Below are 26,466 nucleotides of genomic sequence, written 5' to 3'. Positions count from 1 at the left end.
TCACCAACCACAGGTGGAACTACAAATGTTGAAGAAACCACAATAGAGACAAGTCCATCTACATCCACAATGGCACCTAAAGTTGTCACCACTGGCCCAACAACCACTTCTACCACTGTAATTGTTGAAACCTCTACCTCAACATCACAGCCAACAACAACAGGTGAAGAAACAACAGAACCAGTTGGCATTACTTCCCATCCCACAACTTCAACCACAACAACCGCAGAAGTAATTACACCAACCACAAGTGGAACTACAAAAGGTGAAGAAACCACAACTGAGACTATTACATCTACATCCACAACGCCACCTAAAGAAGTCACCACTCGCCCAACAACCACTTCCATCACTGCAATTGTTGAAACCTCTACCTCAACACCACAGCCCACAACAACAGGTGAAGGAACAACAGAGCCAGTTGGCATTACTTCCAATCCCACGACTTCAACCACAACAACTGCGGAGGTAATTTCACCAACCACAGGTGGAACTACAAATGTTGAAGAAACCACAATAGAGACAAGTCCATCTACATCCACAATGGCACCTAAAGTTGTCACCACTGGCCCAACAACCACTTCTACCACTGTAATTGTTGAAACCTCTACCTCAACATCCCTGCCCACAACAACAGGTGAAGAAACAACAAGGCCAGGTGGCATTACTTCCAGTCCCACGACTTCAACCACAACAACTGCGGAGATAATTTCACCAACCACAGGTGGAACGACAAATGTTGAAGAAACCACAATAGAGACAAGTCCATCTACATCCACAATGGCACCTAAAGTTGTCACCACTGGCCCAACAACCACTTCCACCACTGTAATTGTTGAAACCTCTACCTCAACATCCCTGCCCACAACAACAGGTGAAGAAACAACAAGGCCAGGTGGCATTACTTCCAGTCCCACGACTTCAACCACAGCAACTGCAGAAGTAATTACACCAACTACAGGTGGAACTACAAAAGGTGAAGAAACTACAACTGAGACTATTACATCTACATCCACAACGCCACCTAAAGAAGTCACCACTGGCCCAACAACCACTTCCATCACTGCAATTGTTGAAACCTCTATCTCAACATCACAGCCCACAACAAAAGGTGAAGAAACAACAGGGCCAGTTGGCATTACTTCCAATCCCACGACTTCAACGACAACAACTGCAGAAGTAATTACACCAACCACAGGTGGAACTACAAAAGGTGAAGAAACCACAACTGAGACTATTACATCTACATCCACAACGCCACCTAAAGTTGTCACCACTGGCCCAACAACCACTTCCATCACTGCAATTGTTGAAACCTCTACCTCAACACCACAGCCCACAACAACAGGTGAAGAAACAACAGAACAAGTTGGCATTACTTCCCATCCCACAACTTCAACCACAACAACTGCAGAAGTAATTACACCAACCACAGGTGGAACTACAAAAGGTGAAGAAACCACAACTGAGACTATTACATCTACATCCACAACGCCACCTAAAGAAGTCACCACTGGCCCAACAACCACTTCCACCACTGTAATTGTTGAAACCTCTACCTCAACATCCCTGCCCACAACAACAGGTGAAGAAACAACAGAGCCAGTTGGCATTACTTCCAATCCCACGACTTCAACCACAACAACTGCGGAGGTAATTTCACCAACCACAGGTGGAACTACAAATGTTGAAGAAACCACAATAGAGACAAGTCCATCTACATCCACAAAGCCACCTAAAGAAGTCACCTCTGGCCCAACTACATCTTCTACAACTTATATAATTCTAACTTCAAGTTCAACATCACAGCCTTCAACAACAAGTACAGAAACAACTGAGCCAGTTGTCATCACAGGCCCATTAGAAACAACAAGAACTCCTTCAGCATCGCCACAAGTGATTATTACACCTACATCACAAGCAGTTACCACCAGCCAGTGTATTTGCAATGTTAATGGGACACAGTATCTACCAGGTAATATGTTATAAATGTCATTCAGACAATCAAAATAACTTACATTTCACTAATCTTTCAATTAACTTTCATTTGCGAAATGAAATGTTCTAACACTTGCCTTTCTCAACAATCAGGGAACCTAGTGTATAATGTGACTGATGCTTCAGGGTGGTGCTTTACCGCTTACTGCAAAGCAACATGTCAAGTTGAAGTGGAATCAAATCCATGTCCTTCCTCCACACCACCCACTGTATCAACCACAACATCAGAAGAGACCACGACCACACAACCAACAACTCAATCCTCGCCAGACTGCACTAGCGTTCAGCCACCAAGAAAGGTAATTTAATAAGGTTTCTAATAATACAATGGGTGAATGGGTATATTTGTCTTTGTGGTATAATGCTTGTATGTTCAACCCTGTGTGTGCATGTTTGAGCAATTGCTTTCCCTTATCAAATCAATGGCAGAATGGAGAATCTTGGCAGCTGAATAGCTGTACCACAGCAATTTGCCAGGACGGCATTGTTGTCCAGCTACCAGTAAAATGCAAGCCAGTGGAGCCACTACAGTGTGAGAATGGCCGTCCACCTGTCAAGGTCTATGATTCAACTGGATGCTGCTTTACATATGAATGTGAATGTAAGTGACAACATACAACCCAACAATCTGAATGAAAATAAGACATTATTGCTCATTAGTTTTCAATGTCCTCTGTCAATAGCTTAGATTATTATCAACTCATATTTTAACATGTTGCAGGTGTATGCAGTGGATGGGGTGGATCTCACTACATGACATTTGATGGAGTATATTACAATTTCCAGGAGAACTGCTCATACACCTTAGTGAAAGAAATCAACTTCAAATACAACCTTACTATTATTGTTGATAATCACTACTGTGGAAACGCTGACAGTGGATTCTGTCCTCAGTCCCTTATCATTCATTACAAATCCAATGAAGTGATTCTAACCCAGCAGAGATCTGGTGAAACAACAGAAAATGTGGTAACTATTTAAAAAATATAATTCTCATTGCTTTTTTTTTTTAATATCCATAATTGTTTTATGTATGTTGCTGCGTTATCATGCTTTACTTAAATCCCATAACTTTAAATGAAAACCAATTATGGGGTTAACATTGTCATGTTACTACTTTCAAGATAACACGTGACTCAACCATCTAAATGTGTATTCATTTCTACACAAACACAGGTATATGTCAACAGTAAACGAATCTACCCAGCTTACAGAATGGGTGACATTGCTCTAACAAGTACTGGTGTGGAGGTCGTGCTGGAGATCACTGATCTTAAGGTTCAGGTGTCTTACAAGGGGTCATCATTTAGCATAAACCTTCCTTACTCCCTCTTCCAAAGCAGCACAGAGGGCCAGTGTGGTGAGTATTATTAAAGAGGGTCAATATACATTTCACAGTTTCAAACTTTCAGTATATGCTCCTATCTACACCACCCTATAGAAATTGCTTACAACAAGACAACTATGACTTGTCCTTGCTTACTAGGTTTCACCCTACTTAATATCCATATTTTTCAAGGTACCTGTGATAATTCCCAGAAGAATGACTGCCAGTCACCTAATGGTCAGATACAGAGCTGCTCAGTCGCAGCTAGCCAGTGGCTGATTCCAAACCAGGACTGTCCAACTCCTCCAACAGCACCACCCACTACCACCACAGCAACCCCAAGTACATCCCCTACCCCCTGCAAGACAGTCATTTGTGAAATCATGAACAGCAAGTAAGGAACATATCAAACTAAGTTTGAAAAAGGGAACAAGCACACAATAGGAATGCCTAAATGACAATTCACTTCCTAATGAGTTTTATCAATTGTAATGTTAATTTGCTTGTCATTTCACCTGGTTTATCATAATACAGGTACTGTTCCATTGGCATTTCTAGTTAAAGGTTGCACTCCATGCATCTCTTTAAATCACTCTCTATGTTATTTTATTTCAAAGGGTCTTTGAGGAATGCCATAAAGCGGTTTCTCCTGATGCCTTCATTCAGGCCTGTAGATCAGATGTCTGCAACAATGCTAATTCTAGCTGCTCTAGTCTGGAGGCGTATGCATCTGAATGTGCAAATAAAGGGATCTGCATTGACTGGAGGAAGTCCACCGATGGAGAATGTGGTGAGCTATGAATCCAAGCATAGTAGTCATGCCACAAATTCATAGGAAGCTACTTTTGTCATAGGCAGCTACTTAAAAAATGTTTTTGCTGGTGTTTAGCATAACTGTGACCTATTTTTGTCCTGCAGAGCATACATGCCCAGCCACTAAGGTGTACATGCCATGTGGTCCAGCAGTTGAACCAACATGTAATACCAGGTAAGCTTTAGTCTGACTGGATGTTATATGAATTTCCTTAATTTGAGCCTTTTTTTAAATAAATAATCCCAAACCTCTTTTGTACGCAGATATAATGAGAAGTATTTGAACAACCAAACCCAAATGACCAATAAGACGAAGGAGGGTTGCTTCTGTCCATCTAAAACCGTCCTGTTCAGCACCTACTCTGATACTTGTGTGGTCTCCTGTGGTAAGAATGGGTTATGGGTCATTTTGCAGGTAGCTATCAATATGAAAATTAGCCCTTTCTGTACCTTTAAACCTTAAATGAATCATGAATCATGGTTTACAGGCTTTATTTGTAATGGTACAGTTAACAAAATGTGTTGATGTGGAGGTGTTAAGAATTTGACGCCAACCATGTGAGACAAAACTTTTAAACACACCCTTATTTTTCAGGCTGCACCGGACCTGATGGCAACCCCAAAATGGTAAGAATTTCCTCCATCTAAATATTCTCCAGATATTCAATCTCACATAGACATATCATGAGATGCATTTCACATGAGTCAGGGAAACTTACATACTTGGATGGATACTTTTCATTGACATAGTATAGGTCTTGACCTCTTTATTCCTTCCAATGAACTGACCAGAAGAAAACGTTAAATCTCTGAATAACTGCCTCCAAACCATTTCTTCTCAGCTAATGATGGTTCATATTAACTGCCATGGTTAAATCCAGTTCATTGCAGAACAAAAACAGTTGAGTTACTCTTTTCTGTTTCTGTATTGACCTGACATTGCCCTGTTTTTTTCTTAAGCCTGGTGATACATGGGAGAGTGGTTGCCAGCAGTGCACCTGTGACATGGACTCCATGATTGTCCAGTGCCAGCCTATCACTTGCCCCACACCAGCCATACCCATCTGCAATGAGACTGGATACAGATTGGTGAACAAGACAGAAGGCTGCTGCCAGAAATATACATGTGGTGAGTGATGGAGCAGACCCTTCAGTAAATCATTAGAAAGCCAACTCTTATTCATACAGTACTAGACCAAGATTATCTGTAGGGTCATAGAGGTTATTTGACCCTCTATCGGCTTGTCTTTTAATCACTTCTCATTGGTTACCTCTGTAACAGAGTGCGATGCACTGCTTTGCCCCAAAGTCATGATGGACTGCCAGCCAGGGTGGGAGGCAATTATAAGCACGTCCATCTCAAGCTGCTGTCCAGAGTATACCTGTGGTAAGTCCCCTTGATTTACTTCATCAGTGGTTTAGTTAGTTCATTGACTTTGTAATTCCCAGGTATCACTGGTTACATTTGTGTTAACTCTGACATGAGTCACTGGTATCACTGACTGATTTCTTCTCAATGTGTGTCTGTTCAGTTCCTAAGGGTGTATGTGTCTACAATAACATTGAGTACCAGGTAAGAATAAATAATTTAAAATAAATTATATTAAAAAAGCTTCTGAAATATACAACCACAAATAGCTTAAGATAAGCTATATTGTGTTTGCTGCCCTCATAATTGGTCACATTCTACTACAGAACTGCTACCTTTGCACTCTGAACCTCCTCCATTCAAACAGTCTGTTATAGTGGATGATAACTTTTGTCTCTCTCTTTCACTCCAGCCTGGTGCTGAAATTCCTAAAGGAACATGCGAGAATTGCACCTGCAGCTCGATCATGGATCCTAGCACCAAGCTCAACAACATTGTGTGCACAAATATCTCCTGCGACACTACATGTTCACAGGTAAATATGTCTCTCTTACAAAGATGATCAATTCATTTACATATTTATAAGAAACGTGCAGTAGCCTACTCTGGAGGCTACTGCATGCTTATACAATAAGTGAACAATGATTCAATGATGGCTCTCCATCCTCATCTTAGGGCTTCCAGTATCAGGCCATACCTGGTCAGTGTTGTGGGAAGTGTGTACAGACAAGCTGTGTGGTTACTATGCCAGATGAGACCAAACACACTATTCAGGTGAGTACAACAAGAGTGTATGAGGATGCATAATCTGTCTACATGATCTGAAACTCCATCATAATTCTTCATCATCTTGTCCTTGTGCGATAGGTGAACGAAACATGGTCACCACCTGGTGACAAATGTGTGAAGTACACATGTGAGAAACCTGGTGGCCAATATATACCAGTGGAGGTGAAGACTGTGTGCCCTGCATTCAGCCCAGAGAACTGTGTCCCAGTGAGTTTCTGTCCTATCTCACCTCCATCGTGGGGACAATCAACACTGCAGTTACACTGTTTTCCATTCTCTCTCAGAATGTTACTATCAATCCTAGCACTCTTGGGTCATAACGATAGATGTTTCAGTAACATTTAGAATGGAAGGGAGCTCACATAATGTATACAATCTGCCACTTATAAATCATCTCTCATATTTTTCACCCCAGGGCACAGAAAAGACAGACGCAAATGGATGTTGCAAGACCTGTAAGTAACACGTCCAGCCAAAACATTCCTAATAACCACCTATCTACTGGTTAATAATAGCATGCTATGTCACCTAAACAATACCAACCGGAAACATTGTGTGACTACATACTGGACAAAAATGTATATGTTGGCTGTTTCTGCTTCATCTGTGTCATACCAAACAATAGCCTAACTCTTGATGCATCTTCCCTGACCAGGCACAGAACGCAGCAATGTCTGTGAGATGAAGTACACCACCACTAGCATTGTCATCAGTGGCTGTGCGACTGCTGAGCCTGTGGAGATCAATTCCTGCTCAGGAAACTGTGGAACCTCTTCTATGTAAGTACTACAGATGCTGAATGCAGCACTAGTCAATGTCATGCAGGCCCAGTCAGTGATCACCTATTCACTGTCTAGTGTGCCCTTTATGAACAAGGAAACAATTTGACTTATTTAATCTTGTCAAGACAACCCAGGGAATTCAAGCCCTCTTTTCAACTTATCTTGTGTTTATGTGAATGTGCAGGTACTCAGCAGAGGCGAACACCATGATGCACTACTGCTCCTGCTGCCAAGAGGCGACCACTAGCCAGAAAGAGGTGGAGCTGATGTGCCCTGATGGGTCAAAGGTCAAGCACTCCTACATCCACGTTGAGTCGTGCGGATGCCATGTCACAGACTGTGATGCAGGCACGACCGCCGCCCCGGGGACGACGAAACCGCGCAGGAGGAGGCGCTAAACGTCTAGGGAGACAACATGCACACTGATATAGGAATTATCCTCATGACAAGGAATGTTTTAGTCCAAATGTGTTTTCTTGTTACGTTTTAATTAAATCTGTCATGCCAGTGTATTTCTACAATCGGCAGCACTTAGCATTATGTTCTTATACCTTCATTGTAAAATGAATGTATTTTCTATGATAAATGTAGTGGAGAATCTCTTTTCTCATTTGTAGTAATTAATAAACAACAGCAGCATCATGTGCATCTGCATGTTCCTTTTGCTCTTTGAGGAATTCTCACAATCCTTCAAGCTATTCAGTGACCACTATAACAGTAACATTATGCTACTTAGAAGTATGTACAGGTAACTGCCAAAATAACAGTTACAACAAAGTGTCCTAATAGGGCGTTGGGCCAACAAGAGTCATCAGAAGAGCTTCAATGCACCTTGGCATAGATTCTCAAAGTGTCTGAAATTCTACTGGAGGGATGCGACACAATTCTTCCAAGAGAAATTCCATAATTTGGTGTTTTGTTGATGGTGGTGGAAAATGCTGTCTCAGGTGCTGCTTCAGAATCTCCCATACGTAGGTGTTCAATTGGGTTGAGATCTGGTGACTGAAACAGACATGGCATATGGTTTAAATAGTTTTTATGCTCATCAAACCATTCAGGGATCACTCGTGCCCTGTGAATGGGGGCATTGTCATCCACTCCCATCAGGATAGAAATGATTCACCATAAGTTGAAGGCGATCACTCAGAATGGTTCTGTATGTACAGTACTGGTGTTTATCTTGCCCTCTAGGGCAGTGGTATTCAGTCGGCGTTGCGGCGTAACTGCAGTGGGGTCGCCAAAATAATAAAAAAATAGGGTACTGATTGTTGTATGGGACAATATACAAACTTTTTGGAGAAAGATCATTAGAAAGATTACATTTTGAGTAAATGTATTTATTGGTTTCTTTTCATTTTGATAAGAGACGAAAATGCAATGAATTAAAGGTTATTTGTTGATGTAAAAATCTGGCTGAAACAAGTTTGAATACCACTACTCTATGGGTTGAGTGGTCATAAACCATGGCAGGAAAATGCACCACACACCATAACAGAGCCCTCAGAACCCTCATTTACTCAAGATTTTCTATTATTCTGGCAGTTACCTGTAGCTAGCTACTAGTGGCTTTTGAAAATATATTGACTCAACAAAACCTGCCAAGCAATCACAAGTTAGTAAAGGTATAATAAAATATGTAGCTAGAATAGGGTAGTGACGTTCTTGTGTCATTGACAACATGGTGGGGTTTAATGGGGCAATCTGCGGATCAGACAGTGTCACCCAGTCTCTATCTCTATTGATGTAAGGACCGACCATCCATGAGATCAAAATGATTCAATCCAATCGCATTTTGTCCACTATATGCACATTTTAAAGGCAATGTTCCAGTGATAGCAGAGACCACATTAACGGTAAACGCAGCACGTCGGCTCAATCGGAAATGACCTTGATATGTCAATTGCGCTGTAACACAGATCTTCCACAGTCCAAATTGAATGTTGGCCTTAAATCATGTGTTTGTTTACAATTACATCGTTTACAAAGAAGTAAAACAAGTTTATATTTTGGGTTATAACAGTTGAACTAAGCTCATGAGTCATTTTTAAGTTATATTCTTCAAAAGTCAATGGGTATATTTCAAAAATGGCATGGCAAACAAACCAGGTTGAGATCTACACTACAAGACCAAACAAATGCAGATAAAACATTTATTTCCATAATGTGTCATGAGTAAAAGAAACAACAGCAAATGTCAAATTGGAAACATAATTTGATGGCAAAAAAGTTTTGTACATTCAAACCAAATAACCCATTAAACTGCTGTAGCACGTAGCCTTGCCATTCCATTGCAACAGAATCAGAACAACCTTCCTAACTTCCGCTAGAGTGCCTTCAAACATCCTTGTGCACATTGATCTAAAAGCACTGTAAAAGTGAAAGAAATGTTATGGTCTCTTTAGCTTAGGAAGGTACATTTACTTATGGACTACCACCAACAAATAAGTAGCATGGCTAAACGTTGGAAGTGTTAGGAGTTATACAGATGCCTGGCTAAACATGACACAATCATGTTCAAAATAGGTCTATGAGAATGGGACAAGTACGGGGGAAAACAGAGAAGAAAACCTAACATTTAAAATGAAAGTATTTGCTGTGTCTTCACGAAAGTGGAAGGTAAACAGGAACTTGTTAAATCAAGAGGGGATAGAGCAATCAATCAAACATAAGTGCACACAGAATTGGGATCACTGAAAAATATATATTTGAAATTTAAACCTGAAGAATTTTGACATATTGTATGACACTCATGGAGTATGGCCTAGGCATAAAGGAAAATAACTATATATATTCTTTAATGAATCACACCAAAACAGAGGATCTTTCCTTGGAAAAATATATGCACATCTTTGAAGATTAAGGGAATACAAATATAAAATGAAAACCCCATGTTAAAATCAGACCTTTTTGTGTGGACGCAAACATTCAATTCCTCATGTCAATGGATCTTTACAAGTCTCCACTTTATGTGTGGGCCTATATAAGGTGGTGGGAGGACATTACATTTTATCTGTATGATAATCATACCAACGTATATCAATTTTCTGAATATCATGTTACTTGGTTCTGCACACCATTGTATTTATTAATCCAGCAGGGATTTTCACAGCCTATAACAATTTGCAATAAAGCCAGTGAATTCAGATAGGTTGAAGGGAAAGGATGATATCAGTAATATGTTTATTTCTTCACTGATTTCAATAACTTTATATTACCATGTCATTATTTGATATTGGATTACCATGATATATTCTTCCATCATAGTTAACAACCACTGACCAGTGATATAGAAACATTTGGAGAGGCATTTTTGGTAGGAGAAGTACAAAATCATCTGGCATTATCTAGAGTAGTGGAATGGTGACAAATTAACCTTAACATTTGAGAGGTTGATAGGCATTGGCTGTGTGGCTATGTGAGGATTTGGACATCTAAGTCATCGCGGTTTGTTATATTGTGATAAGTCCTCTTTCTGCTCTGAACCGCTGCATACCTAAATCTCTTGTCTTCATAATGTATCATCTTTTGAATATATATAACTATATTTATACAGATTGATTGAGATATATCTATATATCAATCTATCAAACACAGATAAGCTCAAGACAGTACTGGTGAATACACATATACAGAGAAGACTGGCTAGGGAGCTCTCAACAATGTCTCACAACAACTGCTATCTCAAAGATCTAAAGCTTCTGGAGGATCAATTCCTTTCATTACCCCTACATCGCACTGCATCAACATTAATTGTACATAATTCTGAGTAAAGTGGAATGTAAAATTGAGAAGCCAACCAGCCATCACAGCACTTATCAGTAGGGAAACCAATTTGTCCCAATCCCAGATGTGGACTGGGAACAAAGCTATACATTGGTTCATAATACGGATGGTAATGTATACAGATGTATACATGTGTGACACCTCAGATATGGACATCTGCTTATGGTTGAAAACGGCTGGATTTTATTTAGTGTGAGTGACAGTTGAGAGCTCGGAGGCCTGAGTGCATATTTACAAACTGTGCAGGGTGCTGTTGCTGTGAATGGGCAATGTTCTGGCCGCCACAGTGGCTCTATTTGTGGCTCCACTGTTACAGCTCTTCTGTCATCTGCAGCAGAGAGTTGATGGCGGCATCCTTGTTACCTTGCTGGGCCTCAATTACAGTGCGGATCACTTCCCTGTCCAGATTGGGGAACATGTCCTGCAGTGCCTTAAGATCCTCCTCACTACAGGGAGCTTCTTGTGGGGCGACTGTGGGTGCTGCAGGCATACCCATGGGCACCATTCCCTGGTTGTATACAGTGGGCACTCCTGAGAAGAGCAAACCAGAGAGCATCAATCTCCTATTAAATGTATAATTTAAACAGGTCAACAGTTCTTAAGGGCAACACACACTAATAAACATCAGCCTTGCACAGTAAGTAGATCATCTGCTGGGTGCCGATGAGCAGTGGCAATTCAACATGTAGAATAGTCGGGAAAATGAACAGAAAATGACAATGTTCTGTGGTCAATCAGAGGCGTGGTTTGTTTCGTCCTTTAGTTTCACTTACATAAGGCAAGTTATGACCACTTCCATTTGGAAAGTAGACTAGCAATCAAAATAGAACTGGGCCTTAGATGGCTGCAGTGTCTCTGTCCAAGATTGCCAACAGTTGAAGACTGACTTGAGCCCTTTTTAATCTGTTTATAATTGTATAATTAGCCTAGCAGTAGTAATTATTATGTTATGGGTTAGATGGAAAGATCTATGTGCATTGTATTTGGAAAGAGGGAAAGGGGGCCTGTCTCTGAGGGCAAGAATGATTCCATAAGGGTGGAATAGAGCTGATGGAGTTTGAGCTGATAGATCATAATTACTGTTCTATAACACTGTCTTGTATCTTTACTGTTTTATATACTCTGAATATGAATATACAGTTTTTATATATTCTTAGTGATCAAAAGTAGTGTTAGATTTAGGCTCTTTGTGTATGAGGAGTGTAATTATCTAGTGGATTGCAGTAGCCTGTAGTCGTGTTATGACCTGTATGTGTGCTTTTGCAGCTGCAACACCCAGTGTGGTGAATTAATCTAACTTGAGTTTTCTTGGAGTCCGTTTGGATTATTGTATCAAAAATTAAACCTAACACTACATTACAGTGGAGAGTTTGGTTCTACTCACCTGCAATGGGTACGTATCCTACCCCCTGCTGATAGACTGTGGGCATGAGGACAACGGGTGGAGACATATGCATACCTGCTGTCATGTTCTGAAAGCATGAGAGCCAAGAGGAAGAGATAAGGGGCAAGTTGTTAGATAACATCAATCAATCACTTTCAAACTGTACTACAATGACAATGTACAATGTGAGCATGTGTGTTTTATGAACTCACAGCATAAGACATGACCAGGTTGATCATGCCCTCCTTGTCATCGCCTTGTCTGCCACTGAGGCTGTACCACTCATCAACCACACTGCCCTCTCTCAGGCCTTCTGGGATGGTGACGTGTGTCCATGCAATTCTGTCATCCATGGAGAATGCCCTCTGGAAAAGTGACCAGCACAAACACCTCAAATCAGTAACAAGGATGATCATCGAGAAGAAATACTCAAAGTAGATTGCTATCAATAACTCTAGACAGGCCTAGTTGTCGAGCCAATAACAAGTTATGATCTTCTCCTCACCCACCGCCCCCTAATTCCTTCTTTCTCACCTCATCAAAGATCTCCAGGTAGAAGGAGTCTACTCCAGGTGGGACAGTGCACTGGATAACTTTGTTCCATCGTGGATTCTTGGCACCATTATGGGCTGTGGGTGTTTCATAAACAGCATACCCTAGTCGGACCCTGCAGTAAGGGTCCATGCGTGTCATACCATAGTTTTTAGCTAGCTTGGCCTGGAGAGAACAGGGACATAACAGTGATTCAGAGGAAAACATTCCCACTGCATTAATATACTTGTGTTCCACAATAAGTCTTGATTCTAGGGAAAGACCAAGCAGATGCAGTTAAAAACACCCTACCTGCACTACAGTGATGCTAAGCCGTCCTACAGTGCCCAGGGATCCCCCATACTGCAACTGCTGCGCTGCTTGGGCATCCAACTGAACTTGTTGCTGCTGCTGGGTGGGAGTAATACGCAGGAAGTCTTGGGGCAACTCCCCAATGTATACCTAAAAAGACAAAAGGAGTGGAGGAATTGTGAGTGAGGACAGGCAAACCACACTAGAGGAAGAAAAGGGTCACAATATGCAGCGATTTCTCGGACACACCATTGATAGCATGTTAGGTGACGCGACAAACGGACGCTATGTGAGAATTCTACAAAGAACAGGAGTAAACAAATCTATTTTCACTAAATGTCAATAATATGGTCGTCAAAATACATTAATCATTTGAAAACATTAATGTGGCAGTTGTTACCCATGTCTAAAACTCCCAATACTGTAATGTTATGATATTTACGCAATATGAGACAAACTAAAGCAAGTGCTAAGAATTCTCTGGGACAGCCCTTTTTGTGAAACCCGCGAAATCAGTGTGTTCATATTTGCTTTTGGCGTAAGGTATTCCTCAACCTACCAGAGTAAGATCTGTGTGACATTGTATTGCTAAGAAGTATTGGAAAGTCCTGAGGGTGTTTCATGGGTATTGGACATCCTTGGACTGAACTATAAGGTAAAACTATATTCTTTCGGCTCTATCATTACATTTTTTCTTCAGAGACACAATAACACATAGCTGGTTACAAAGTAGAGCTTCATAGCCAGTGTTGCCAACTATTTTTCAGTGAGACCAACTATTGGCTCCTTGATTTGTCGCTAGATTACGTTTTGCCTTGCGGCACAGCTGCGGTCCCCGACGAAGCATTTTCTTCTCCCACTTTTGTTTTCTGCAGAATTGATTTGGAAAAGTCACTAAAGGCTATCAAAAATGTAGAAACCCACCGTGTCAAAACTCCCCAAAAGGCAGCCTGAAAAGTAGCTGAATTTGTCGCTAGAATATTTGACCAATAAAAGTCACTGGAGGGGTCTGAAAACTTGCTAAATATAGCGACAAAGTCACTAAATTGGCAACATAGCATCGTAGCTACAATTTGATGTAGGGGTTGTCAGGGGTTGCTCCAAATTCTTGTTCCCCCACTCACATTTCCATGATGAGTGCTAGCTTGCCAGCTGTGTGGGAGTGCTTGACACTGTTCCCTGAGGCAACTGGGGCGAGAGGGAGCACTGTGCAGCATTGGCAGTATTATGCCACTTTGTGTGATTAATGGTTTTATTCTTTCAAGTAAAAACTACAAGAATTCAGTGGCGACAGGCTCACAATCGATAACAACATAGCTAAGTGAATTGAAAATGTGTCCCATCTATCCTTCTGTGCAGCTGGCTAGCAGGCAGCTCACTGTCTCTTCTGAGCCTAGGCTAATTATTTGCTGGAAATGGTGCAGTTTATACTCCCTTCACCAGAAAAATTCATCAACACCAACAAATAACATTACAATGTAACAAAACTCAGGCGTAGGCCTACCTTAGAAGTAAGCTATGTTATTAGACTAGTAGACTTCTGTGTAACAGTTCAGACTTAGTGAGAAGTGTGTCTGTTAGGCTATGTGTGATGTGGTGTGTGTGTGTGTGTTTGTTGGTGGGTGCTGTGTGAGGATTCAGAGAAATGTGTGTCTGTGTTTAGCACTGTGTGTGTGTGTGTGTTGGTGGGGGTGCTGTTTGAGTGTGTGGGGATGCTGTGTGTGTGGGATATGCAGAGTGTGTATGCAGGTGGCACAGGGTTGGGCCTATTATTTGGCACTCTAGGCCTATTCAGTTGGACAACTAAATACAACATAACTGTGATATATACTGCCTAACAGTTGCTAATTGGTAAATACTAAATTGTAAGCCTGCTTTTTGTTCATAATTATGTAATTAATCCCAATCATATGTACTCTTAACACCCCTGGTGTGTGTTTGTACACGGGCATGGGCTCCACCTTACTCCTCAGTGTAATCTACCAGTTCTGCATAAAACATCAATATATGTTAACAATGACCACCTTAGTTTAAATGAATGGTCTTAACTTGCTGTATTTTGTGTTTATTCCATACTTTAATATGCTAATTGATCTGTATCACATTTTTATAAATTGTACAAAAAATTATTCTAATTTCATAAATTGTTTAAAATTGTTACAAACTCTCAGTTTTGCATAAAACATTAAGATTTGCTAATAATATGACCATCCCTACTTTTAATTATTGGGCTTTAATTACTGTAATTGTGTTTTCCATACTGACTCATTTGTGTATTAAGTGCCTAATTTTCATAATATGGCATTTTAATTTCATACATGTAATTTTATTTGAATCATCTCTGTTCTACATAAACCCTGAAAATGGCATAACAATATGACCACCCTATCTTTAGTTATTGGACAAAAAGTGTCAGGTGACTTGGTCCCTTATACTGAGAAGGCTTTTCAGTCCAGGGTTCAATCAGTCTGGGAAACCAGTCTAACATCATCAGATCTAGCTTGGCCATGCCTCTCCATCACTGCCCTATTGGAGGTGGTTCAGTAAAATTATGATTAATATCTCTTGCCTAGACTTCAGCTCAAATTGGCTAACAGACGACAGTGGTTTAGCTGTGTCCGGATAAACTCAAGCAAGTTTAAATCTGGGCGAGTAACATTAGCTAAGCTGGCCATATAGACACTAGCTACAGCCATTTGCCTCACATGCTGACCACACCACTCACGTCACGTGCGTTGCAAAATAAATGTACACATACAGTTGAAGTCGGAAGTTTACATACACCTAGGTTGGAGTCATTTAAACTCGTTTTTCAACCACTCCACAAATGTCTTGTTAACAAACTATAGTTTGGCCTCAGAAGCTTCTGGCTAATTGACATCATGAGTCAATTGTAGGTGTACTACCTTCAAACTCAGTGCCTCTTTGCTTGACATCATTGGAAAATCAAAAGAAATCAGTAAAGACCGAAAAAATAAAAAAATGTAGACCTACACAAGTCTGGTTCATCCTTGGGAGCAATTTCCAAATGCCTGAATGCACCACGCTCATCTGTACAAACAATAGTACGCAAGTATAAACACCATGGAACCACGCAGCCGTCAAACCGCTCAGTAAGGAGACGGATTCTGTCTCCTAGAGATGGACGTACTTTGGTGCGAAAAGTGCAAATCAATCCCAGAACAACAGCAAACGACCTTGTGAAGATACTGGAGGAAACAGGTACAAAAGTATCAATATCCACAGTAAAACGAGTCCTATATCGACATAACCTGAAAGGCCACTCAGCAAGGAAGAAGCCACTGCTCCAAAACTGGCATAAAAAAGCCAGACTATGGTTTGCAACTGCACATGGGGAAAAATATCGTACTTTTTGGAGAAATGTCCTTTGGTCTGATGAAACAAAAATATAACTTTTTGGACATAATGACCATCGTTATGTTAGGAGGAAAAAGGGGGAGGCTTGCAAGCCGAAGAACAACATCCCAACGTGAAGCACGGGGGTGGCAGCATCAAGTTGTGGGGGTGCTTTGCTGCAGGAGGGACTGGGGCACTTCACAAAATAGATGGCAAATGGGTCTTCCAAATGGACAATGACCCCAAGCATACTTCCAATGTTGTGGCAAAATGGCTTAAGGACAACAAAGTCAGGTATTGGAGTGGCCATCACAAAGCCCTGACCTCAATCATATAGAACATTTGTGGGCAGAACTGAAAAAGTGTGTGCGAGCCTACAAAGAAGGCCTACAAACCTGACTCAGTTACACCAGCTCTGTCAGGAGGAATGGGCCAAAATTCACCCAACTTATTGTGGGAAGCTTGTGGAAGGCTACCCGAAACGTTTCACCCAAGTTAAACAATTTAAAGGCAATGCTACCAAATACAGTTTGAGTGTATATAAACGTCTGACCCACTGGGAATGTGATGAAAGAAATAAAAGCTGAACTAAATCTTAAAATAAAGTGGTGATCCTAACTGGCCTAAGAAAGGGAATTTTAATTTGGATGAAATGTCAGGAATTGTGAAAAACTGACTTTAAATGTATTTGGCTAAGGTGTATGTAAACTTCAGACTTCAACTGTACATGCTATTCAATCATTGCACACACACTGCCCGCGAGCGTCTGCGTAGCCAGGCACTTTGTGAAGCTTAACACGCTGCAAGTCCCACCTCTCCCATCTCCTCATTGGTTTTTAGGAGCATATACCCACATGGGTGATTGAAAGATTAACTGAGGTCCACACTCCAGTCGGTAGTGGCAATGCACCTTAAAGTTAGTTGCCAACCGCCATATAAAGTCAGAAGAAGCAGCAGCCTGGAGGAGGAGAGATTACTAGAAAACAAACTTTTACCCTTTTATCAGTGGATTAGAGGACCTTGTGAATTTCAGGTAAAATAACAACCCAATACGACATCCCGGGTGGCGCAGTGGTCTGCTCGCCTCCCTACCTCTGAGGAAGCACAGTTCCCGCTCAGCCCAGTTAAAACTGTTCGCTGCTCTGGCACCCCAATGGTGGAACAAGCTCCCTCACGACGCCAGGACAGCGGAGTCAATCACCACCTTCCGGAGACACCTGAAACCCCACCTCTTTAAGGAATACCTGGGATAGGATAAAGTAATCCTTCTAACCCCCCCCCCCCCCCCCCCCTAAAAGATTTAGATGCACTATTGTAAAGTGGTTGTTCCACTGGATATCATAAGGTGAATGCACCAATTTGTAAGTCGCTCTGGATAAGAGTGTCTGCTAAATGACTTAAATGTAAATGTAAGGCACTGCATTGCAGTGTTAGCTGTGCCACCAGAGACTCTGGGTTCGAGCCCAGGCTCTGTCGCAGCTGGTCGTGACCGGGAGGCCCATGGGGCGGCGCACAATTGGCCTAGCGTCGTCCGGGTTAGGGAGGGTTTGGCCGGCAGGGATATCCTTGTCTCATTGCGCACTAGCGACTCCTGTGGTGGGCCGGGCGCAGTGCACGCTGACCAGGTTGCTAGGTGTACAGTGTTTCCTCTGACACATTGGTGTAGCTGACTTCCGGGTCGGTTGCGTGCTGTGTTAAGAAGCAGTGCGGCTTGGTTGGGTTGTGTTTCGGAGGACGCATGGCTCTCGACCTTTGCCTCTCCCGAGTCTGTGTTGTAGTGATGAGACAAGACAGTAACTACTAACAATTGGATACCATGAAAAAGGGGGTAAAACAACAAAAAACAACCCAATGTTTATATCCCAGGAAGCTAGCTAGCTATCCTAGGAAGCTAGCTAGCTAAATTGCCATAAATCTTCAATGCTTTTCGACCTGTCCCCAAATTAATATAGTTGGTTCAGAGTTTGTTTTGATATTTCAATCTGCGTGTCTTGATCGCGTCTGGGGAGTGGGGACAAAATCAACATGCGTGCGGTCTGGTCAGCATGTAAGCTAGACGAAAGATGGCAGAAACGGAGGTTTTGTTTGATACTGTTAGTGAGTCGAGTGAAGCTAATAGTACAGAAAGTGAGAATGAGTGGGTGACACCGGCGAAGAAAAAGGGCAACAAGAGAAGTAAAGCTATGTTGGAAAATAGGAAACCACTAGACTCGGTTTTTGGTCCGAGTCAGGGTTTTGGATCAGTTCTGGATCAATACTACTTGGGAAATCCATTTAACGTCTCCATGAAATCTGGAATGTGTTGGAAAAAGTGTGGAATCAGTGAATCACAAGAAGTGGTCTTATTTAGATTTTTTGTGTGTCTGCTGAGCAGAAGAAGCGCGTGTTAAGACTCAAAAAGATAGAGTGGAATGTCTCCTGCATGGATTTTCGTAGCAGACCGCCTATCAAGGGGGTTATTTCTGGTGTGGCGCAAGAAATAAAGGCTGAGGATATAACTGAAGACATCGATGGAGTGGTTGGTGCACGTCGATTGACCTGTATAGTGTACGGAGAACATAAGTTCCCTACTGTTCTTTGATGAAGAGTCTCTCCCTAGATACCCTGTAAGAGCTTTTGTGTACAAGCCCCTTCAGTGTCATGAATATAAAATATTGTGTCATGTGTCAAGTGTGTGCAGAAGGGATGAATATCATATGCCAGATGAAGGGAAATTATGCACCTGTGGAGGTGAACATGCACCTGAATTCTTGGAGTGCCCTGTTAGGGTGAAGGAGAAAGAGGTGGAAAGGGTAGTGTCCAGCTGTCTCCTATCTGGAGGCGGTGAGAAAATTGGAAGGAACAAGTGGCAGGGAAGAAGCAATGGTAGAGCCACCACGACCAGTGAAGGTTTCTCATCAACTGAGGGATAGTGAAATGCTACATGTTAAAAATGTGGACTTTGTATTATTTATTGCAATGGTCATAAACTGTCCAGCACAAGCGGAGAAGTCTAAGAAAATTGGAATCATTGTGAATGCCGCTGAACGTGTTTTTTGTCTTTGTGATTTCACAGCAGAGGCAGTGCAATAAATCCTGTCGGTGAAAGTAGCCCCATCACAGGTAGGGATGTATTTTATGTGGATTGTGATTGATGTGGACTGCGATATGATGATTTATGTATTTTTTTAGTTGACGTGTTTTATTTTGTATGTCCTTTCCCCCTTTCCCGAAATGTTTTCTTTTTAGTTTCTTATTCAATACCCCGTCCAGCTGGTGGCGGTAATACACCATTGACATTGGATACCAACCGCCGTTAAACCCTATCGAAGAACAAGTAATGTTAGTTAGCTAGATAACTGGCTAGTTGAGTTTAGATTTAACCAGCAGCGTGCTAATTTTCGTAGCTAGTTAGCCTAGTGTTAACCACGCCATTATGGTTATTGCTCCTGGCAAGCTCTAGCTAAGGAGCGTAAGCTAGCTAACGTTAGCTATATCCAGAGACTTGCCAAACTTTAGGCTTGTAAATTTGCTGGCTGACGTAAAAACGACCCACCCAGCAAGCTAGCTTGTTGAAGCTAATGTATCTACCTGGAAGTTAATTAGCTACGGTAACTAGTTAACTTTGTTAAATTAACTAACGCTACGGTGTTGTTTGCATTAAAACATTGCTGCAAGCTACAGCTAGTGATTATTGAAGCTAACGTTAGCTAAAATGGTGTTTATCCGTGTTCGTAAGCTAATTTAACGCTAGCTAGCTACTATAGCTTGTTATCTGACGTTAGTTGTTATATTTACCTGTCCTCGTTGGGTGCTAATGGTAGTACTCATTCCGTTTTGAAGTGTGTCAGTTTCACAAATAACGAAAGCCTACTGTGACCGTGTACAGTTAGAAAGAAGAGAGGAAATATGACTAGCAAAAAAAGTAAACAACTCAAGCTCGCCAGCTATCCAATCGTGTCACGCCAAGAATCCAGACTAATCAGCTGACTTGACTTCGTTCCGCTTCTGATTGGTGCGTTTCAGGACATCAGTAAGCGTGCAGTCGCAATTTCAGTCTGATTTGGGCGAGAGAAAAATATAGTGCAACTCAATTATCCATAATAGCCAATAGCTCTTCTCCTTAATTTTCACAGAAAAACAGGACAGCCAGCATTTGCTTTAATCTGTTTTATTTATTTCCCAACATGTGCATAGAGGAAAAGCAGATGAGGACAGGAAGGCATAGGCTATTCACTCATGGTCCCGAGTTCATCCATCAAATCCATTATTTTCCTCCTATTAGATTGACGTGAGTTGTGAGTATCAAATCTTGTTCACACTGCAGGCCTTAATGCTCAAGTCAGTTTCGTTTTTCAAATCCATTTTGGAATACTGACTGTCCAAACAGCAAGTTACAAGTGACCAAATCGAATTTCAGACAGCAGTCATTAGTTGACTTGGCCAAGCTAGTTGTCATAGTAACGATTGGTGTGCGCACTGGCAGTGGTGTTGGCTGATTGGTGGTGGTGCTCTTACTTCTTTCTATCGCTCAGAAGTTATGTAGCAAGCTAAGGTGACAACAATGCATGCCATGTACGTTTCCCAGTTGCTTTGAATGGTCAAAATCATAGTGTAAGAACACTTTAAAACCTTCGAAGGATAAGATGATCCAACATTCAAAACAAACCATTTTTGGCCACAGTCGTCAACTAGCTAGCTAGCCGTTTAGCTTTCTAGCACATTCACTAATTAGTTTGTAAACATTTAACAAGCTAGTTAGCTACCACATGTTCTTGGTAAACTGTCAACAAAGCAGCTAGCAAGCAACAAGATATGCCAAATAAGTCTAAAAACCATTAAGGGAAAATAAATTAGATCTGACCATTCAAACACAAGGTATATGGCCAGGAATCAGATTTGTATCTGACTTCAAACCACCTTAATGTGGTTTGATATGTCTGATTCCATGTGCTTTTTGGCTGTTCAGACTCAGTAGCGGTGCATGGGTAAAATCACTGGGGAAGCCAAGCCCCCCCCAAAAAGCCATATTACAGCCATATTACATGTGTTGTGATAACTGTGTTGTTTGCTCTATAACCTGTTAGTTCATATGCCTTGCCACTGTGATATATAGGCCTACGGCCGAAACATTAATAAGACAATGGGTGTGTTCGTAAATTCAATCTGGAGTGCCAGAGTGCGCTCAGAGTGAGCTCTGGGCGTTTATAAATTCAGAGTGTTTCACGGGTTGATCTGAGCGTTCTGACCTCAAAACAGCAATCAAGCACCCAAGCGAACTGGCTAATGTTGGCTAACTTGCTAGCTATTTCCAGACACAAATGAGAGTACACCTCACTCTGACCATTTTACTTCCCCTAGTAGAGCTGGTTAGGCTGTTTTCATGTTATCTAGAGCGTTGGTGACTAACTGTGCTGCTGGCAACAATTGAATTACTCTTTTTTGCAGATGTTTACTGACACCGGCCATATTCAACTGGCGTTGAGCGTTGGTAAATGTAATCAGTTATTCTGCGTTCTGGCACACTCAGATGAGAGTGCTCTGAAATCGGAGTAGATAGCCAGAGTGAGGCCAATGGCAGAATAAATTCAACCACACATTTGTTTCATCACGAAACCAGAGAGCATCTGTCAGATGGAGTCCACAAAGCATATTGGATGTAGCATCAGTTACATGACCTTTTATTTGTATTTATTTATTTTATTTAACCTTTATTTAACTAGGCAAGTCAGCATTGTCAATCAAGTTAATGTTTTAACAATTTTCAGACTACTAAACAACTATTGATTTAGAACACTGGAGTTACCGCAAGTCACAAAGAAAACATGAGCTGCCTCCACTATTCCAGCACCATTTCAACTTCAACATTTCAATATCATTAAATCACCTACAGTATGCTTAGTATAATACAGTGACAACTAAAAGATTACAAAACCAAATTAGTCCAATCAACGTAAGCTAAACATAATGTGGCTGTCCGTGAGTGAGTGAGTGTGTGTGTGTGTGCATAAGTGGAAAAATCATGTTGACTCACCCTACTTGTAGAGAAATACAAATGTCATCTTCCTCTGTTTCATGTTGCCGAAATAGTCTATGACTCTGTCATACAGTACATGCTTTTGATTTTGTTGTCTTAGGCTACCTGGCTGAAATGCTTGCTCGCTAGCCTAACTTCCTTTCATGGGCAATGATTAGCCAGCTTGTTAACATTAACCTTCTACATCTAGCTACACTGATGTAAAGTGTTGGTCCCATGTTTCATGATCTGAAAGATCTCAGATATTTTTCGTACGCACAAAAAGCTTATTTCTCTCAAATCTTGTGCACAAATGTATTTACATCCCTGTTAGTGAGCATTTCTCCTTAGCCAAGATTATCCATCCACCTGACAGGTGTGGCATATCAAGAATCTGATTAAACAGCATGATCGTTACACAGGTGCACCTTGTGCTAGGGACAATAAAAGGCCACTCTAAAATGGGTAGTTTTGTCACACAACACAATGCCATAGGTGTCTCAAGTTTTGAGGGAGCATGCAATTGGCATGCTGACTGCAGGATTGTCCACCAGAGCTGTTGCCAGATAATTAAATATTCATTGCTCTACCAATGTTGTTTTAGAGAATTTGGCAGTACGTCCAACCAGCCTCACAACTGCAGAACACGTGTAGTCACGCCAGCCCAGAACCTCCACATCTGGCTTCTTCACCTGGGGGATTGTCTGAGACCAGCCGTGGGATTGCACAACCGAACAATTTCAGCACAAACTATCAGATACCGTCTCAGGGAAGCTTGTTGTCCTCACCAGGGTCTTGACCTGACTGCAGTTCGTAGTCGTGACCGACTTCAGTGGGCAAATGCTCACCTTCGATTGCCACTGGCACGAAAGGAGAAGTGTGCTCTTCACAGATGAATCCCGGTTTCAACTGTACCGGGCAGATGGCGTTGTGTGGGCGAGCAGTTTGCTGATGGCAACATTGTGAACAGAGTGCCCCATGGTGGAGGTGGGGTTATGGTATGGGCAGGCATAAGCTATAGACATCGAACACAAGTGCATTTTAGCAATGGCAATTTGAATGCACAGAGATATCGTGACGAGATCCTGAGGCCCATTGTCATGCCATTCATCCCCGCCATCACTTCATGTTTCAGCATGATAATGCATGTTGCAAGGATCTCTACACAATTCAAGGAAGCTGAAAATGTCCCTGTTCTTCCATGGCCTGCATACTCACCAGACATGTCACCCATTGAGCATGTTTGGGATACTCTGGACGTGTACAACAGCATTTTCCAGTTCCCGCCAATATCCAGAAACTTTGTACAGCCATTAAAGAGGAGATGGACAACATTCTACATGCGAAGGAGATATGTTGCGCTGCATGACCAAATGGTGGTCACACCAGATACTGACTGGTTTTCTGATCCACGTCCCTACCTTCTTTTTTTTTAAGTATCTGCGACTAACAGATGCATATCTGTACTCCCAGTCATGTAAAATCCATAGATTAGGGCCTAATTTATTTATTTGAATTGACGTATTTCCATATGAACTGTAAAATCTTTGAAATTGTTGCATGTTGCGTTTATATTTTTGTTCAGTATACATATTGAATTTCCATCCTCTCAGGCCAGAGACACAATATATTAATTTATGGTTGGATCAGAATCGCCGTTATAATCATTGGCCAGTACGGAGAATTAAGTAAAACCACAAGTCCAAATCCCTGTCTCCGTCCTTGGCTAATTTAGCAAAAAGGCTATTTTAGCTAGCTAGCTATCCACCGGAGGACAACAACGCAACAAGATGCAACAATTCATTATTTTTTCTGTCAAATAATGTTTGGCTTGATGTGAAGTGATTGGTGTGAGGCCAAATCCAAACTGGCTTCCTTTGCATTCACTGCTATGGCGACAACAATCGCATACTCTTTTTGACCAGACAGCATCAGAAAGATGGGTTACACATACAAAGACAGAAGGGTGCTGTTTCGCTCGCTCGGATGCTTTCTCAGGTGAGATACAGTCAGCCTTGAAGAATTCGACTGAGATACAGTCGAATTGAAGAAAAAGTATGAAACACAGAAAGACGAAAGATAAATAATTTTATATGGGGCTTTTTTCTTAAATTTTTTGGGGTGAAGCCTGGCTTCCCTTGGCATCCATGAATATGTTCATGCCACTGTTCAGACTGCAGGAAAAATTACAGATCTGAACCAGATATGCAAAAAAATCTATTTGAGTCATTTCAAACTGCCAAGGCAAGTTGTATTCGACGTCTGACACATTGGGATAGCAGTGTATAGTTGTGATTTTATTTATAAGAGATTTGTGCAATATTCAAGGGAAAACTTCCAAAGTTAAAGAGTGTGCAAAGTGTTTGTTTCTCACCTTTCTGACCTTTATTCCTCTTTCATATTCTGAATGGCAAAAATAAAAATACATGAAAAGTGCACTGAGCCTATAGTGTCATAAAATGGTCAGGGGCTGTTCCTTTTACTCAGCGTGAGCAGAACATGGATTCAGGCAAGTATTGGCGCCATACTCATGTCATGCAGAAAACCACTTCTGCCAAGCTACTACAGGTAATTTCTGTTAATTAACCGCCCCTCTTTTCTCCCCGACCCCTTACCTAAGCAAGCCTCTCTTCCACCTGCCCCTTAACACAGGCTTAGGAGATATTTGTTCTATTAGATAATATCACTCTGTTAACATGACCTTAATGAATTATAAAGCCTTTACCCACTGGGTACAGATGTCAGTTCAAAGTCTAGTTTTGATTTACATTTGGTTGAGTTGTCAGCGGGTTGGAACCGGTTCAGGGAACAGAAACAAAAACCTGTGTCACGCTGGTATGAAGAGATTCGGGAGACAGGCGCAGGAATGCGTAATAGTTTAAAAAAAATTATACCCCAAATGATGGCGTGCCGTGTAAAGGCACAGGGATGAAGACCAAACAAACACATAACAAAAGCATAGGGTTGAAACCCAAACAAAAGAGCGAGGAGTACCTTGAATAAATAACACTAGCGCACAATGATTATCACACGGGATGAGACCCGTAATCATCTGTGCAATCCACATGGGCACGAAAGCCCAAAACACACAGCACAGGTACTCACACGCACCAACAGACATGTTAACAATAATGGACAGCATCATGGTGAACAAAGGGCACATATATACAAATACAATCTGTGGGAATAGGGGCCAGGGGTGCGCAATGAAAGTTCCAGAGGGATCCGTGACAACATGAAAATAATTACATTTTCCAAGGAACAGTAACGGTACCTGGAACAAAACCGGTTCAGAACTTTATTTTGCTGGTTGGAACAGTGGCACAAAAAATGTGGTTTTGTTCAGAACAAAAGGATTGGAAAATAATTTAGGTTCCAACCCCTGGTTGTCAACTAAGCTGAATTCAATGTGAAATCAACAAACAATGTCACCAAGTTATTAGATTTAGGTTAAAAGTTAGATGAAAAAAAGGCAATGCCCCTACATTGATGACTTTTTGCAAATCCAATGAGTTTCCCACATTGATTCAACGTTATGACATTTAAGTTTTTGGTTGAAATGACGTGGAAACAATGTTGATTCAAATAATTTGTGTTTGTATGTGCGTTGCCCTGGATGTTTTCCCTTTAGTAACGGATAGAGAAGGAGTCATTTAATAGTCCCAGAACTGATTTGGGAGTGATCATCATCATCATCATCACCTATATAAGTTGATACATTGACTGAGCTTGTAGAATGGAGTTGAATATTTTTCCCTTAGTAAGCCCCAAATCATAATGTAATTGCACCCAGTGGAGCCTGAGCCCCCTGCTCTTCTCAGTGTGTGATTGGGTGTGGGCCTGAGGAGTGTGACTCTCTGAGTGCTCTTTAACAGCTTTCCTATGGCCCTTATAAGCTTTTCAATTAGGGGCGGTGTAGGGTTTAGCGTGCCACGTTGCTGGTTCTAGCCTGCCCAAGAGCAGTCAAGTCACATGGGGATATACGAAGCCCACCCCTTCTCTCTCTGCCATTTACTAAATTAGGAT

At 41.5% G+C, this 26,466-nt stretch overlaps 1 protein-coding gene across 1 annotated transcript; it reads right to left on the bottom strand.

Moving 5' to 3' along the window:
- Window positions 1–9,214: 9,214 nt before the first annotated feature.
- LOC106587464 (toll-interacting protein-like) lies at window positions 9,215–20,442 on the bottom strand. Its single transcript, XM_014175875.3, has 6 exons — window positions 20,223–20,442; window positions 13,089–13,238; window positions 12,780–12,962; window positions 12,458–12,610; window positions 12,246–12,333; window positions 9,215–11,392 (listed from the first exon to the last, which is right to left on the bottom strand). Exons 1-6 carry the CDS (start codon window positions 20,253–20,255, stop codon window positions 11,172–11,174), a joined length of 828 nt encoding a protein of 275 aa, XP_014031350.1. The 5' UTR covers window positions 20,256–20,442; the 3' UTR covers window positions 9,215–11,171.
- Window positions 20,443–26,466: the final 6,024 nt, after the last annotated feature.

This window comes from Salmo salar, chromosome 26 (assembly GCF_965601325.2).
Source record: "Salmo salar chromosome 26, fSalSal1, whole genome shotgun sequence".
NCBI lineage: Eukaryota > Metazoa > Chordata > Actinopteri > Salmoniformes > Salmonidae > Salmo > Salmo salar.
This window is presented reverse-complemented; position numbering and strand designations above follow the sequence as displayed.